The sequence below is a fragment of the Erythrolamprus reginae genome, chromosome 3 (assembly GCF_031021105.1).
Source record: "Erythrolamprus reginae isolate rEryReg1 chromosome 3, rEryReg1.hap1, whole genome shotgun sequence".
Taxonomy (NCBI): Eukaryota; Metazoa; Chordata; class Lepidosauria; order Squamata; family Dipsadidae; genus Erythrolamprus; species Erythrolamprus reginae.
The window spans coordinates 148,089,257-148,104,690 of NC_091952.1; the positions used below are offsets into that span (position 1 = coordinate 148,089,257).

General features: G+C 42.0%; 1 protein-coding gene across 2 annotated transcripts in view; it reads right to left on the minus strand.

Moving 5' to 3' along the window:
- The window catches only part of RALGAPA2 (Ral GTPase activating protein catalytic subunit alpha 2), a 205,968-nt gene that overhangs the window by 46,795 nt on the left and 143,739 nt on the right, over positions 1-15,434 (minus strand). For both annotated transcript variants that reach the window (XM_070747006.1, XM_070747005.1), the window contains exon 37: positions 15,196-15,323. In XM_070747006.1, coding sequence (XP_070603107.1) covers positions 15,196-15,323 — 128 coding nt within the window. The remainder of the gene's footprint in view (positions 1-15,195; positions 15,324-15,434) is intronic.

Here is a 15,434-nt window from a genome sequence, read left to right on the forward strand (position 1 = left end):
TCCGGTCTGATGGACAGTGCCGACAATTCCGAGACCCTTCGGGCAGATGTAACTGCGACCAGAAACAATGTCTTAATGGATAACAATCTATATGAAATGGACCTCATGGGCTCAAAGGGAGGCCCCGTGAGTGCACGTAGCACCAGGGTAAGATCCCACGTAGGGAACCGCCTTACTGGGGGAGCGTGCTGATTTATAGCTCCCTTGAGGAAATCCCTCACCCATGGATGGTGAGCCAAGGACCGAAAATCAGATACCTGAATTATAGTGGACAGGGCAGCCACTTGTCGCTTCAGGGTGTTAGGGGCCAATCCCCGGTCAATCCCTGATTGGAGAAATTCCAGAACTACAATAAGCGAGGCTTGCTGTGGATCACAGTGGCGGTTAGAACAAAAGTTGCAGAATGCAGCCCATGTTGCCTGGTATATTCGCACCGTCGACGGCCTCCGAGCCGCCTGCATCGTTGCAATGACCGTGTCCGGAAGGTGCTGCTGCGTCAATCTCTCCCGCTCACACGCCAGGCGGCTAACTGGAACCATTGAGGATCCGGGTGACAAATGGATCCTTGAGTGAGGGAGACGAGCTGATCCGGTATCCTCCAAGGAGGGGACACCGAGAGGGCTACCAGGTCTGCGAACCACGGCCTTCGGGGCCAGTATGGAGCCACGATGATGACTTCGGCACTCTCCCGGATTACAATGTCCAGAACTCGTTGAAGCAGACACGTCGGGGGGAATGCGTACAACAGACCTCTGGGCCATGGGGACAAGAGGGCATTGACGCCTTCTGCCCCCGGTGTCGGAAACCGGGAATAAAACCTCTCCAGCTGCGTGTTGGTTCGTGACGCAAAAAGGTCCACCAGAGGGGTCCCGAAGCGTTGAATAATCTGATGAAAGACTCCGGGATCGAGCTTCCACTCTGCTGGGTCTAGAGTGGACCTGCTCAGCCAGTCGGCTTGGACGTTGCTGGTCCCGGCAATGTGCTCCGCCGACAGAGAAGCTAAGCGGGACTCGGCCCAGGTGAAAAGGGCCGCTGACTCTACCATCAGACGGAGGGATTTCGTTCCCCCTTGATGGTTGACGTGGGCCCTGGTGGCCACATTGTCGGTTAAAACCAACACATGCTTGTCTTGAATCCAAGGGGAAAAGGCCTGAAGAGCCAGAAAAACTGCTTTGAGCTCCAAGTAGTTTATGTTGATCGGGTTCAGATCCTCCGGAGACCAAAGTCCCTGGGTCATGTGCAGTCCCATGTGGGCCCCCCAGCCCGACAGACTGGCATCTGTTGTGAGGATTAAGAGGTCCCGGTTGCAGAAGAGTGACCCCTTGTGTAAGGCCGGGGAAGTCCACCATCGCAACGACACCCTGACATCTGAAGGGAGCCGCACTAACCTTTGTGAATGACTCAATTTGGCCTTCTGCCAGGGAAGGAGGAACCATTGCAGTGCCCTGAGATGATGACGAGCCCAAGGCACTATGCCAATAGTCGAGACCAGGGTCCCCAGTACCTTGGAAAGGAACGCGAGCGACACCCGCTGTTGGCGCTGAAGCTGTAAAATTAGTTTTTTTTGACGAATGTTTTCCATCCTTTCTGGGGATAAGGTCACAGTCCCTGTGGAAGTATCTATCATGGACCCCAGGTGTAACAGTCTGACTGTTGGGGAAAGATGACTTTTTTCCTCGTTGATCGTGAACCCGTGGGATTCCAACGTCTGTCTCGTGACTGCCAAATCGGCCAGCGCACTCTGAGAGGAGCTGGACAGGACAATAAGATCGTCCAGGTATGCTAGGATTCGAATTCCCTGGGACCTGATATGGGCAGTCAATACGTCGAGAAGCTTTGTAAATGTGCGAGGGGCCGAAGAGAGGCCGAACGGCATTGCCCTGTATTGGTAGTGGGAGCCGTCTAGGTGGAACCGAAGAAACCTCCGATGAGCCGGCAGGATTGGGACATGCAAGTAAGCCTCTTTTAAATCTATGGACGTCAATAGATCCTGCCTTCGGATTGCAGCCAAGATGGTCGAAAGAGAATGCATCCGGAACCGTCGATACTTGATGTAAGTGTTGAGGTTTTTTAAATTGAGGATCATTCGGACCCCTCCCGATGATTTTGGTACAAGGAAGACCCTTGAATAAAAGCCGGTACCTATTTCTTGCCTGGGCACTTCCTCTATCGCCCGTATCTCCAAGAGATGGGCTATCTCCTTTGAAAGCTGTAACCTTTTGTGGGGGTCCCTCTGAACTGGGCACTGAACATAACGGTATGGAGGGGGCTGGAGGAACTCCAAACGCAAGCCCTGGGAGACAGTTGCTAACGCCCACCTGTCTGAGGACGTAGTCCGCCAGGAGGCCTCGAAAAACTGGAGCTTGCCTCCCAGGTGTTGATGAACAGAGTCATTTAGGGCGCTTGAAGCCCCTCTGGTTTCCACGAAAGGGCCGCCTCGCCTGTTGATACCCTCTCTGGCGATCCTGGAAGGGCGCTCTATCACCCCGGAACGTGTTAGAATTATACTGGGGCTGGGAGTAGGGTCTAGTATTCTGACCCGTTGGAGCCGAAGAGTCCCACCGAAAGGACGGCCTGCGCTGGTAGGGGGTATAACGACGCTCCTGTCGCCTGTAAGCTCTGGGGAGGGACTTCTTTTTGTCCTTGTCTTCCACAAGGACGGGATCTAACGCTTCCCCAAAAAGCTTTTCCCCCTGAAAGGGCGCCGAGGCCAGGTTCCATTTCGACTTTAGGTCTGCTGGCCAGCTTCTCAGCCAGAGGAGGCGCCGCGATGCCAAAGTGGCCGCCATACTCCTGGCCGAAAATTTAGCAGCATGCAGAGTGGCGTCTGCAGAAAACTCAGCTGCTGCCAACAGCTTTCCCAGATCCTGTCTCAGGCGGCTTTCATCTGGTCCCAGCCGGGCCTGCATCTCCTGCAGCCATACTATAGACGCCCTGGTGAAAAAGGAAGCAGCCGCCGCTGCTCGAAATCCCCAGCTCGCCATTTGATGCGTTTTACGTATCAACACCTCTGCCTTTCTGTCCTCAGGCTTCAAGCTATCCCCTGTCTCAGAGGGCACAAAGGACTTAGAAATCAGCTGCATGACAGGCTGATCTATAGGAGGGAATTCCAATAATTTCTCCACCTCCTCATCACAAGTGTAGAATCTCCTTTCTACTGCAGAAGGGCCCTGGGCTGCAGCTGGGTGTTGCCAGGGTCTTTTTACACTTTGTACAATAATATCAGAGGATGGAATGTGCTCTGACTCAGGTTGGGGTTCCTTGAATAGGACTGTAGCTGGTTTGGTCCCATCCGTGGTGTCTGGTTTAGCAGGACCTGGCAAATCCACAGTTAGCTTGGCCTTACGAAGCAAAACCCTGAAAGTGGAGGCCTTAAAAAGTCCAGCAGCTACAGGCTGCTCTGGTGGTGTCTCATCGTCAGACAGTTCATAATCTTTGTCAGATTCCTCCAAAGGGTTAGCTTCTTCAGCCCAAGACCCCATACCTGAGGGGGGCGGTGCACACCACAGGTTCTTTGACTGCACTGGGCGGGGCTGCTGAGTGACTTGTTGCACCCCCGCTGCCATCCCCTGAGAATAAGCATTGTTAATCAAATCCTGCACTGATGGGGACATCTGATGCCAGGAATCAGGTTGTGTGCGCAACCCTGCTGCTGTGGGTGTGAAAGTGGCAGATGGTCCCTGGCAGCTCCTCACTGAATGTGATGCAGAGCCTGGCCTAGGCCCACTGTGGCCTGGAGATGGCAAGGCCGGATTGATGGCAAATTGTCTATCAGGAGACCAATCTTTTTCAGAGAAGGATTCAGTAGGCCTCATAGTAGGTAAAGGAGACACAGTTTCTCTGACCATAGTGAAATGAGAAGGCCCAGAAGACACTGCTGGGACATGAAGAGCAGCCTCAAGTCTCTGCTCTAAGGCCTTGATACGCCTCTCTGCTTCTTTAATTGAGGAAGAAGAGGCCTGAGAAGTCCTAGATTTTTCCTTGGACTTAGAAGTTTTGGCCTTCTCTTTGGGGACCACCGAGGGAGAGGTCACCTTATCAGGTGTAGCGTGACCTTCCATAGTACTCACTAGAGCTGCTCACAACACCACAGACTTCAAAAGGACTGCTCCCTGACACTCGCTTCTCTCTCAGAGCAATAAAATGGCGATCGGGAGGTTTGCAGGCACTGCACATGCGCAGAACAGCCTGCCTTGTTCAATCGCGCCTAATAAAAAGGCGGAGAGGAACGTCACAGCCTCTGGCCACAACAAAAAGCGCGGGCATTTTTTGTCGATTTTGACAGCCCAAAATGGCGGCGCTATGAGGCAAACGCGATCCCTGCCTATGGCGAGGAGCCGAAACCACGAAGGCAGACACTCGCCAACGAAAGGAGACTTCAAACGCTGCCTCTCTGCTCAGAAGCAAGAAAAAACGGCGGCTTTCGCAGATACGCGGCGGCGGCGGCTTTAATCCCGGCCGCCGAACAGCTGAGAGGCGCTGGCACGCCGCCAAACCGCTTTTTTTACAAGAAAAAGGCCAGGGATCGACTTTTCCAAGCTGCACAGTGGGGGGGGCGGACCCCCTCACCTTCAGCTCGCAGCCGGGTCTGACCACGGAGGACAGGGACCCTGGGCTGTGGTGCTCCTCGATCAGGGTGGTACCCGCTGAGGGAAGGGGCCCCCGAGGAGATAACGTTGGGGGTGGTGCCCACGGAGGGCAGAGACCCCTTGAAACCGTCTTCACACCTGCAGTGAAAGAAAAGAAGAAAAAATTAACGGTACCACTTTAATAAATATAAACATTTAACACATTTAAAACAGTAAAATCACAGAGTACTTAAAACAACAGTCTCTACACTTAGACTGAGTTTTTAAAACTGGCTCATGGGGGCTGCTAAGGGGGCGGTGCCAGTTAATTAATTATTTAAATTAACTCAGTCTCTACCAATAGGATTGGTTTACAACCCATGATGGACTCTCCTTCCAGAGTCAATGGAGAATTTCTTCTACACTGTTTGGAAGCACTTGACTGACTGCAGGAAAATAGTATTGTCTAAATGCATTGTCTATTTACAAATCTGCACTAAAATAATTTTATTCTAGAACGGGTAATTTTTGAATGCAGTTTTTAGAATGTCACATAAGTCTGAACAACCTAGTGCTGGTTTACAAAGGCTAGGCACCCAGCATATAACTGAAACAAGAGCTTAACATTCTGGTTTTGCAACTATTTATAAGGACAAGATTTTTCATTTCATACTGATTATGCTTTTGTGTATTCACCAAAATACTTGAACTGCTGCAGACATAAAAACAAGAACTTTAGTACATATTCACATATTGATCTGAAAGCTGTTTTAACTAACAGACTTTTCAAATCCAAATTAGTTCATTACTTTGTATTGGATGTTTTCAAAGCCTCTTCCTATTAAACAGAACAGAATCATTTTAGATAAGCATAAGGCTGCAATATATAAGAATTCAACTAATCACCCAAGTCTAACTATATTGTTAAAAACCAGACTTTTAACCAATATATTTTTACATTTATTAATATATTATTCCACTCAATTAAATTTATGGTAAAATATTTCTCATACATTTTAATCCACATTTTGTCTAAGAAGTTATTCTTTAGATTTCCAAAGATCTGTGACTGAAGCAAAAGATTTTCTCCCCGAGGGGCTAAAAGTGTGGGTGTGGAAGAAGGCTTTTGTTTGAAAAATTAGCAATGCTATGAGTCATTGTGCATTAGTGCTAGAATAGTTTTGCATCTTGTATGAACCCAGACACCATATGTCATGCGAGGACCTATTACTTTATTCGGTGCTGTTGCTGACAGGCAGACACGTGGATATCCCCAATGGAAAGACTGTCTCTTCTCTGTAGTGAGTACAGGAACCCAATGATCTGAACACATCAGACATTGTAACTAGCAGCAGGAACAGCTGGTAAGCTAGGAAGAAGCAATGGCAATACCGAACTAGAATGTTAATGAGAATGTATGAGCTAAACCACAGTGTTAGCCTCAAAGGGGGAAAAGTCAAATTCATTTTATGTTACTTGCTCATGTAATGTTATCATTTGGATTTCTTTTTGAAAACAGACTATTTCATTCTGATTAAAGCATTAGCTCATATAGTTATAAAACAGGTAACTTATTAATGAAGATTCTCAGGATTTCAAGCCATCTTTAGATTTACTTAGTTACACTTTCCTCTAAAAATAGGAAGGTTCTTTTTTGAACTGAAGAACATCATTTATTTGTTTTTCAATATCACAGAACCAACACTATTTTAACTGAGTTAAGTAAATATCAACACGACACTAAAGGCTAGTACAAATAGGAATGCAATTCAAAATACATTTATGTTTCTGGCTATATATAATTAATATAATTATTCATTTGGAACAGCAGAGTAAATCCTTGACTATTACTAATAAGAAAACCCCCTCAAAGGATAACTACGGTACTTCCTTTATATATGTTCTTGGGTATGTGTGTATATGTGAGTGTGAGCTACCTGCTTTTTAAAAATAAGTCCACTAGTATTTTCAATAGAGAAACCAATAGCTCAGAGACAGAAAAAAATATTATTTCAAAAGCACAGTACAAGAATAATATTTTTCAAGCCAGGGACATTGTATATGACAAGCAACATCCCCTGCATTCCATATGGCATTGCTATTGAGAAAGAGAAATTGCAGCAGACCTTTTCGAATAAACACTGGGAAAATGAGGCGAGGGAGCATTCTTGTCCCCAAATAGTAGGTGAAAGTGCAGGGATGAGCAACAAAGAAAAGAACAGCAGCCAAAATAGACAGCAATGTTTAGGCTGGAAAGCACGACATTCAACTTGGAGCAGGAAAACATGGGTGGAGGCCATAGAAAACGGCAGGACCCATTCCTGTCCTCAAGAATGTTGGGCAGGGCATGATGGAGCAACCTGGCAGTGTGTGGATATGCTTTGTTGTAGGAACACTGAAGCCCAATATTTATTCTATTTTGACCACTGATCTTTTAAGGGAAAAAGAGTAGTTGAAGAAATCAAGCCTCATTATTACATAAGTGGCTGCTATGGCCAGGCAGGAATGCATCTCCCAACCACGACTGACTAGAGCAGCCAAGCTTTAACTAATGGTGCCTGACTGATTAATGGGGGAAAGGGGGTTGTAATAGCACGAAGCCTTGCCAGTATTCCCCTGGTGCAAAGACTCATTGGGTACTAGGCACTTCCCTCATGATCCTCTCCATTATGAGCATCCATGCCCTGCTGCCTTTGCTGCTCTTCCATCTGTACTCCACAGAAGTAGCAGCAAAAATGGGCATTTGAGGAACAAAGTTGAAATTTTCCAACTGCTGAAGTTCTGCCTTCAACATGTCCCTGGAAGTGGGGAAAAGGGCCTGGTTTAACTAACTTTCAGTAATTCAATTCAATTCATTGCCCCATTCTAAATTAGTTTGTTTTGACTTTAATCATTATATAAACAAACCTAATTTGTTTAATGCTGAAGTATTGAGTGTTCACTATATAATTCCTGATTGGATAGAATTATCAAATTCATTTCTAATGTTAATGTTTATTAAAAAAAACCCCAAAATGGCACTGAAGCAGCAGCAAGAAAATAACAATTTAAAAACATGAACCATTGTTCAACTTATTTTTTTTTCTTTTCTGAAAAGATTTGTGCTTGGACATGAAGATCGACATATAGCCACAATAAAAAATGCCTTAATATCAGGGTAAGACAATGTCATTTATTGGGGGGAGTTCTAGTACGAGGTTTTCTTTCCCTGGGTGGTCCTCAACCTTTCCAGCTTGGTGGCAAGAGGGGATAGTTCCATGTGAGTAGTAGACACCCACACAAATGAAACTGTTTGCATGAGTGTATGCGCTCACTGCTTGCACAAGTGGGGCTGTGTGTGTGTGCTCGCACACCACTTCCACAGCCAGTTTAGAATGGACTCTTCTTGTTGAAAGGAATGACAAAGGTTTAATGCCTAGTTGCAAAACTGGGTAGTTGATACAGTGTTGTAAACTTTCACAGAATATCTGGATGCCCCATTGTTCTACATGGATGTCATAAACTTGAGCAGTGATATCTGCAGTAACTTCCAATTTTGGCTCCAGTTGCTACACTCTGTGGCCCTGTTATAGGATCTTATTAGCATAGTTTAAAAATTACTTAAAATATTCTCATAGAAGTTTGACATCTAGGCAAAAGCTTTTCAGATTGCTCATGGCAACAGATTTCTAAAGCAAGTGAAATTGAGAAGCAAATTATATATAATTCTAATCATGTGGCTGATTCCTTTGAGTGCAGTATTTTCTTTTTCTTTTTGCCAATAATGAAAGCAGCCTCACTATCTGGAAGACCACATTTTTCTACCTTTCAATAAGAAAATAAATTCTTTCCTCTGTCATTCTCCTTTTAGTTTGTACCTTTTAGTCATTCAGAGAAAGAATCCAGGCAATTGATTCAGCCGAGGCAGCACTGGGCTAGATTAGAAAGCTGAGATGAATTGATGGAGACTGCATGGAAATGAATGGGAAGAATGTTTGAGATGAGATAGAGGGATAGAGATAGAAAGAGGGATAGAGAATATAAACAGAAGGAATGGAAGATGTCTACAGGTGGTAATGCTGACAAGACTTGTAAGAGTAAAGAGAATGAGAGTTGGATGACTGAAGACTGACACCAACTATGAAGTCACAAAATGCAAAATTATGAGGACTAACAGGAGAATTGCTATTGCTACAATTTGGTGGAAAACTGTTGCAGGAAACGTCAGATCGCGCAGAATGCCGCGTGAGCTATTGTGGGGTTACCTAGATTCGCCCACGTCTCTCCAACACTCCGTGGCTTGCACTGGCTGCCGATTAGTTTCCGGTCGCAATTCAAAGTATTGGTAATGACCTATAAAGCCCTACATGGCGTCGGACTTGAATACCTCCGGAACCGTCTTCTGCTGCACAAATCCCAGCAGCCGATAAGGTCCCACAGAGTTGGCCTTCTCCAGGTCCCGTCGACTAAACAATGTCATCTGGCGGGCCCCAGGGGAAAAGCCTTCTCTGTGGCGGCCCCGACCCTCTGGAATCAACTCCCCCCAGAGATCAGAATTGCCCCCACCCTCCTTGTCTTTCATAAATTGTTTAAGATCCACATGGGGGAATTGAGATACTTCCCCCAGGCTTATATAGTTTTATGTATGGTATGCTTGTCTTGTATGGTTTTAATGATGGGTTTTTTAGATGTTTTTTAAATATTAGATTTGTTACATTGTCATATTGTTGTTATTATTGTTGTGAGCCGCCCCGAGTCTGCGGAGAGGGGCGGCATGCAAATCTAATAAAGAAAGAAAAGATTAAAATAGAGTGAAGTTTCAGTTAAAATGGGACCAAGGCCATGAGAGTCAACATGGGTCATTCATGCCTGTTTCAAACCCTGAACCCCTGTCACAGGTTCCATATGAGGGCTTTGACATCACAGGACCTGGCTAAACAACATAAGAAGTATGTACCAATCTTCATTAGAGGTTGGGGACAGTGTTACCCTGTGATGAAGACAACAAGATCTACTTGTGGAGAAGGGTAGCCTGGGCTCACTTGTACTTCAATGAGGAAAGAACAATTGGGGAGAAACGGGAATAAGGAGAAGTAATTGGGATGATGGGAGAGGATGAGCAGACACAAAGAAAGATTATAGAAGGTTATGACAGTCACTGTGTCTGAGTGTCTAAGAGGTAGTACAGATGAGGAAAGGATGTGATAGGAATAATTATAGGCTATAAGATCTGGCTGCAACTGCCAAACCTGGAACAGGAGCATCAGGGCTAGGATATTAATTAATTAATTAATTGCTTTTATTATTTTTTAAATAAATAACTCAAAGTGGCAAAAATATATAATATTCCTTCCTCCTTCTATTTCCCCGCAGCAACCTTATGAGATGTGGCATACTGTTTAAAGCCGATCTACTGATGTAGTAACAAGTCAAGAAATATGATGATGTGAGAAGTTGGACAGGCCATTCTAGAGAAAACAGCTTGACTATTTGATTCCTATCTCCTCTTCTTGGTTAATTTATTATTATAATATTTCAACAAAACAGCAGCACTGGCATCAAAGTACTGCTGTTAAATGCTAGATTGATGTGAAATAAGATCAAGTAGTGTCCACAATTTGGTCATTACCCTTACTGGGACAGGGTGGCATATATCTTCTTTCAAATTCAAATTTAATTTAATTTCATTTAGTTTATTTAATTTATTTGACTTTTAAGCTGCCCAACTCCTTGTGAATTCAATTCGAATGAGCAATACACAAGCTGGCTGATTCTGCATCAGCTATATTCCCAGGGTAGGGAAATTAGGTATTACTGCCTGAGACGATCTTGCAGTGACCAGGGATTATGTCCTACAGATGACAAGATGTAAATGTCTGTGATATTGGACCACACTCACAAGCCCTGGGAATGAGATGCTCCTTGGGTACTCTTATTCTCCTAGACCTCCACTCGGGAGTGGCGCAGTTGATCCTTTATACTCTGGGGAAATAGTTTCTGGAAAAATCTCTTTCCCCAGAATATAAAAATAGAAAAAAAATACAGTGAGAGTTATTCTAACAGAACACAAACTTGATATATACAACAAGATTTTAAAAAATTATACTGTTCTTTCAGCACAATGTCCTCAAAAGGGGAAAAAATCCCATCCATAACCTACTTTAAAAAAAAAAAAAAATTCTCATATTTTTCTTCATTCCGTAAAGTTTGGCATGAGATTCCAAAGTCCAAATGGAAGAGACTTTAATAAGAGCAACTAATATGTATAATAATAAAATGGCTCCATATCTCTGAGGGATATTAATTTCTTTATAGTACCTATGAAATATATCAATTCTTTGCAAAGCCTACATCACTCACAAATAACAACTCAATGTTAATGCTACTCTAATAGCTCCCCATGTTATTTACAGGTTGGAACAGATTACAGCTATTGATTACTGCCTAGAGAATGTTCTTTCTGTGAGAAGCCAGGCACATGGAAGTGACAGTCAGCTGAGCTATTGATCTACTCCAACAAAGAAACCGCACTCCAAAAGAAGGACAGCACTTCTTCACACCATTTATTAAACCTTCAATAATACTTATCAAGACACTACAGAGATTGGTATGATAGGACCGAGCAATCTTAAACCTAGTAGCTTATAAGTACCATTCAGAGTTTTGAGCTGACAAGTTACATTTTCCCCCCCTATGGTGACATAAAGCTAATAATTTTGAAAGACAAAAAAGTGAAATCATTTCAATTTGCTGCATGAGAAAGATAAATGCAAAATTTTACAACTCTGAAAAGGATTTTTTAATTGACTCACTATGTTAATATTGGCAATAACTAATATTTTTGCCATATACTTTATATTCCATAATTTCAATCAATCTTGAAGCACAAAAGTCTAAATGGACCATTTATTATACTTAAATTCTGTAGAAACCAACCTAACTCCACCAACTCAGAGCTTTCCCAGACAGAGATTAGGGGACCGGGGGAAGATGTTCATGTAACCACATCCTAGAATATCTCAGGATGTATCTAGTAGGTTAGGTTATAATTACAGTTTGGCAACATTCTGTCCATTAGGTGTAATCAAATAAAGGGTTAAACTCCTCAGCCTAAAGACAGTGGATCTCACTATCTAGTCTCTGAGCTTGGTCCTGACAGTATCCCATTCTTCCTTTTTTCCTGCATACATTGGAAAACTTACTTCTCTTTTTCGTATACTGAAATCCTTACTTGAGGCCTTTTCCAGTCTTGCCCACTTCAGAGAGGTCATCTCATTCCCAATCTTTTTATTATTTTGTAAAAAAAAAATATCATTGAATAAATATACAGTACCTGGGTGAAAAAGATTGCTTACATTTTTGCAGAGTAGTATTAGCAAAAACTTCTAAGACCGGGGTGTCAAACTGGTGGCACATGGACCAGATGCGTTATGCATAGGCCATGCATACCCCACCTCCATGAAGAGGAAAAAGTCATGATGGCGACATGACACTGTGAGATTGGCACCTGTACTCTAAGATCTCAACATGATTTACAGGAAGTGTTGCTTTTTTGGTGTGGCAAAGGGATCTATATTTTTGTAGCCTTTGAAATATTTAGAATCCATTTAATATTCAATTCCTGAATGCCACTCTTCCCCAGTTCCCCATGTTATAGTTTCCTTGCTGGTTTTCTGCTTTGATGGGCAAATGATAACTTTTTGCCTTTTCATGTTTCCTTGCTCAAGAAGCTGGATTTTATTTTGTCCTGATAATTGACATAAGGCTCCACACAAATATTGAATATCTGAAGGAAGACAACTCAGAACTGACTTAACTGGAACTTTAAAACAAATTCATCTCTTCACAGCCAGACATATTACGTCTCTGGTTCTGAAGGTGCGGACATGATTGCTAGGTAATCTTCAGAAAAACCTACAGTTAAGATGAAGTGCCAGAAAATTGCAGAAAAGTGAATACTCTTTCAAAATTCCACAAAAGAGAAGAGAAAAAACACAGTAAATTATGAACCAGTTTGAAAAGAGGTTGTCAAGTAGAATGTCTGCAACTGGTACCAAGAGCCAACATGAATCTGTCAGAGCAATGGTAACTTCTTTATGACAGAATACTTAGATAGTGATAGATATAAATACCTTGATCTCAATAAAATTGCTATGTTTTTCATACAATCCTTGTGGACAACATGGATAAAAGTGAGCTAGAAGATAGTATGTTCCACTGGATTTTCAACTGCTTGAACAATCATACCAAAGTTATAAATGGCTCTATGTTGACGAGGATGAAGTACGGAGTGAGCTCCCCGGTTCTTTGTCCCTAGTCCTCTATTATTTAACATTTCTCTCAGCAAAGTGACATGGCAATATATGAATGTACATGTTGAGACAAGTGGGAGTACTGAAATGGCTTTGCATACATAAAGACTCAGGTGGAACTGTTGAAGCTTTCTGCGTGAATCCAGAAAGACTTGTGCCTGCTTTAACAGTTTGAAATGTTATTCATGGGGACACACTATGCAATGCAGCAGCTAAAAAGATCAATGCAAGTTTGTGCTTTAACCGAAGCAAAATATCCAGCTCATGGGAGATAACAGCCGAACTGTACGCAGTTACAACACAGTTGTATCTAGTTCTAATTACCAGACTCTAAATGACATGGGAAAGCTAGAGTAGGTTCAGAAGAGAGCTACCGGATAAATAAGGATATAGAAATCAATCCCTTTGAGAAGTGATTAAAAGAGCTGAGCCTGCTTAACCTGCATACTAGAAGACTGAGGCATGATAGCAATTTACAAAATACCTAAACTGTTTTCATGTATAAAAGGCTGATTCCTTATTGAAATCTAAAATATTCAACGCTCTAAGAGTCTGAAATTAAAAAGTTTAAAATTAAAATTAGAATTAAAAATGAAAAGGACAAGATTAAAGCTGAACATTAGGAGGAATTCTCTGATGGTAGAAGTTTCTTTTATTTTTATTTTTTACACCAACAATGGGTTCATTCTCACTGGAGGTTTTCAAGTGGGCTGGATGACCACTAGGGATGGTTTAACAAATTCCTTAAGTAAAGATGACTTTCAAGATTGCTTACAACTCATTTTTATGATTTGATCATGGCAGATTGCTCTAATATATAATTGTTAATAGTTTCTACAGCTAGCCCAATGGCTCAAAAGTTTAGACATTTTCTGGAATTCATGTACTGTATGTGACAGTATAGAGAATCAATGATACCCTTAGAGAAACTAATCAAGGCTGTTAGAAAAAATAATTTAAATCCAGAAGACAAATAAAATAATAGGAACACAAACAATCTTTCCCTTAATGTTTTTTGAGTATAAGAAGGAGAGAGTTACATTCATATACTCTTAGGCTTTTAAAATTATATTTTGATAAAGTTCCAGTCATTCTTAAGGAGTCTTGTTTTCTGACCTGGCTACCTTTAAGAACTTATAGCCAAACATCTGGATCATTTTGTTTCAGAGGAAAATTCATTATTTAAAAGATTTTGGCATTCATCCATCATCCACATGTGATCTATGATGAACAAATACAAACATCACTGTAGCTCTTGGTTGATTATAACTGGATTTGAAGAGAGCAGTTATATACTATTTTTCCTGACAGGAAAAAAGACAAGTCATTAAGATGATGGCTTTTCACAAGACAAGGTATCAGATTTTATAGATCCAAAATGTGCTCATTGAATTGGAGGAAATTAGGCTAAGAATTCTTATTCCCCTGTTCTAGCAAAACTCTAAGTCAAAAAGTGTCCAGAATTATTTCCATTTGGGGGGGGGGGATCTTTGTATTTATGATAACATATTTCAATGTTTAAACAATGAATTGGATGCTATCATGAACCTTTTATGCAGAAAAAGTTTTGATCAATATATTAATCAAATATTAATTATGAAAATCCCCTGCAACAATAGATAAGCCCCCAAGCAGCTACCTAATGATCTAATAACAAATCAAACTGTGTGCCTGTATATTGCTTCTTTACTGTTGAGAGATTTCATAGTCTGGAGAAATTGAAGACTGTTTCCTGAGTTTCTTTGATACCAAAGCAAACCCAAAGCAACACACACACACACACACACACAAATAATAATTTTGTTTTACAACTATCAGGATAAACTAGTGTTGAGGCCTTTGGCTTGCTACCTGATTTTCAGAGGCCCAGGCCAGAATCTGGGTCACTATCAGTTATTAGGGGATGCAAACAGGAATATATTAAACTGAAAAACTCCCAATGATGTTAAGAGCCTTTTGACTCTTAATTAGATACTGTATATATGTCAAATATAAAAAAAATAAAAAGTGAAACTGTTACATTACCACTTAAAGTGATTCATATATAGATTTGCATTGAGAATTTTGCCAGATTTTTCCCCTTCCACATATCACATACATATTTTTCTTCAATATCAGCTTACCTGTTTTGCAGAAACCTTGTAATCTTGAATTCAGCTACGTATGCACTCTTCATCCTATATGCATTAAATGTATCAGTAGGTTTAAACCTAAATGAATCTAAAAGTGCTGCTATTAAAGAGATTGAGATATACAGTACCATGTTTTTCAGCACACGTACTTCAAAGATAGATGAATTTTTCAATCCTGGTATAGAAACAAATGAAAAAGGATACAAGCTCTGATAGAGAGTTATAAGAGATTTCACAGCTCTGCTGGCATTGACACATGTGGCCCGTATAAGATTTGGCAACAGTTTTCCAGTAACGATTGCTCCATTAAACAAAGGACCAAAAAATGGGACCTGTCAATAAACAAACAAACAACATGAGTATAAAGAATTAAAAAAGTAAAAGAAATTACTGTTTGAGTTTTTAGAAGCAAAAGGATAACAAGTGCAAGTAATAGTTTAATT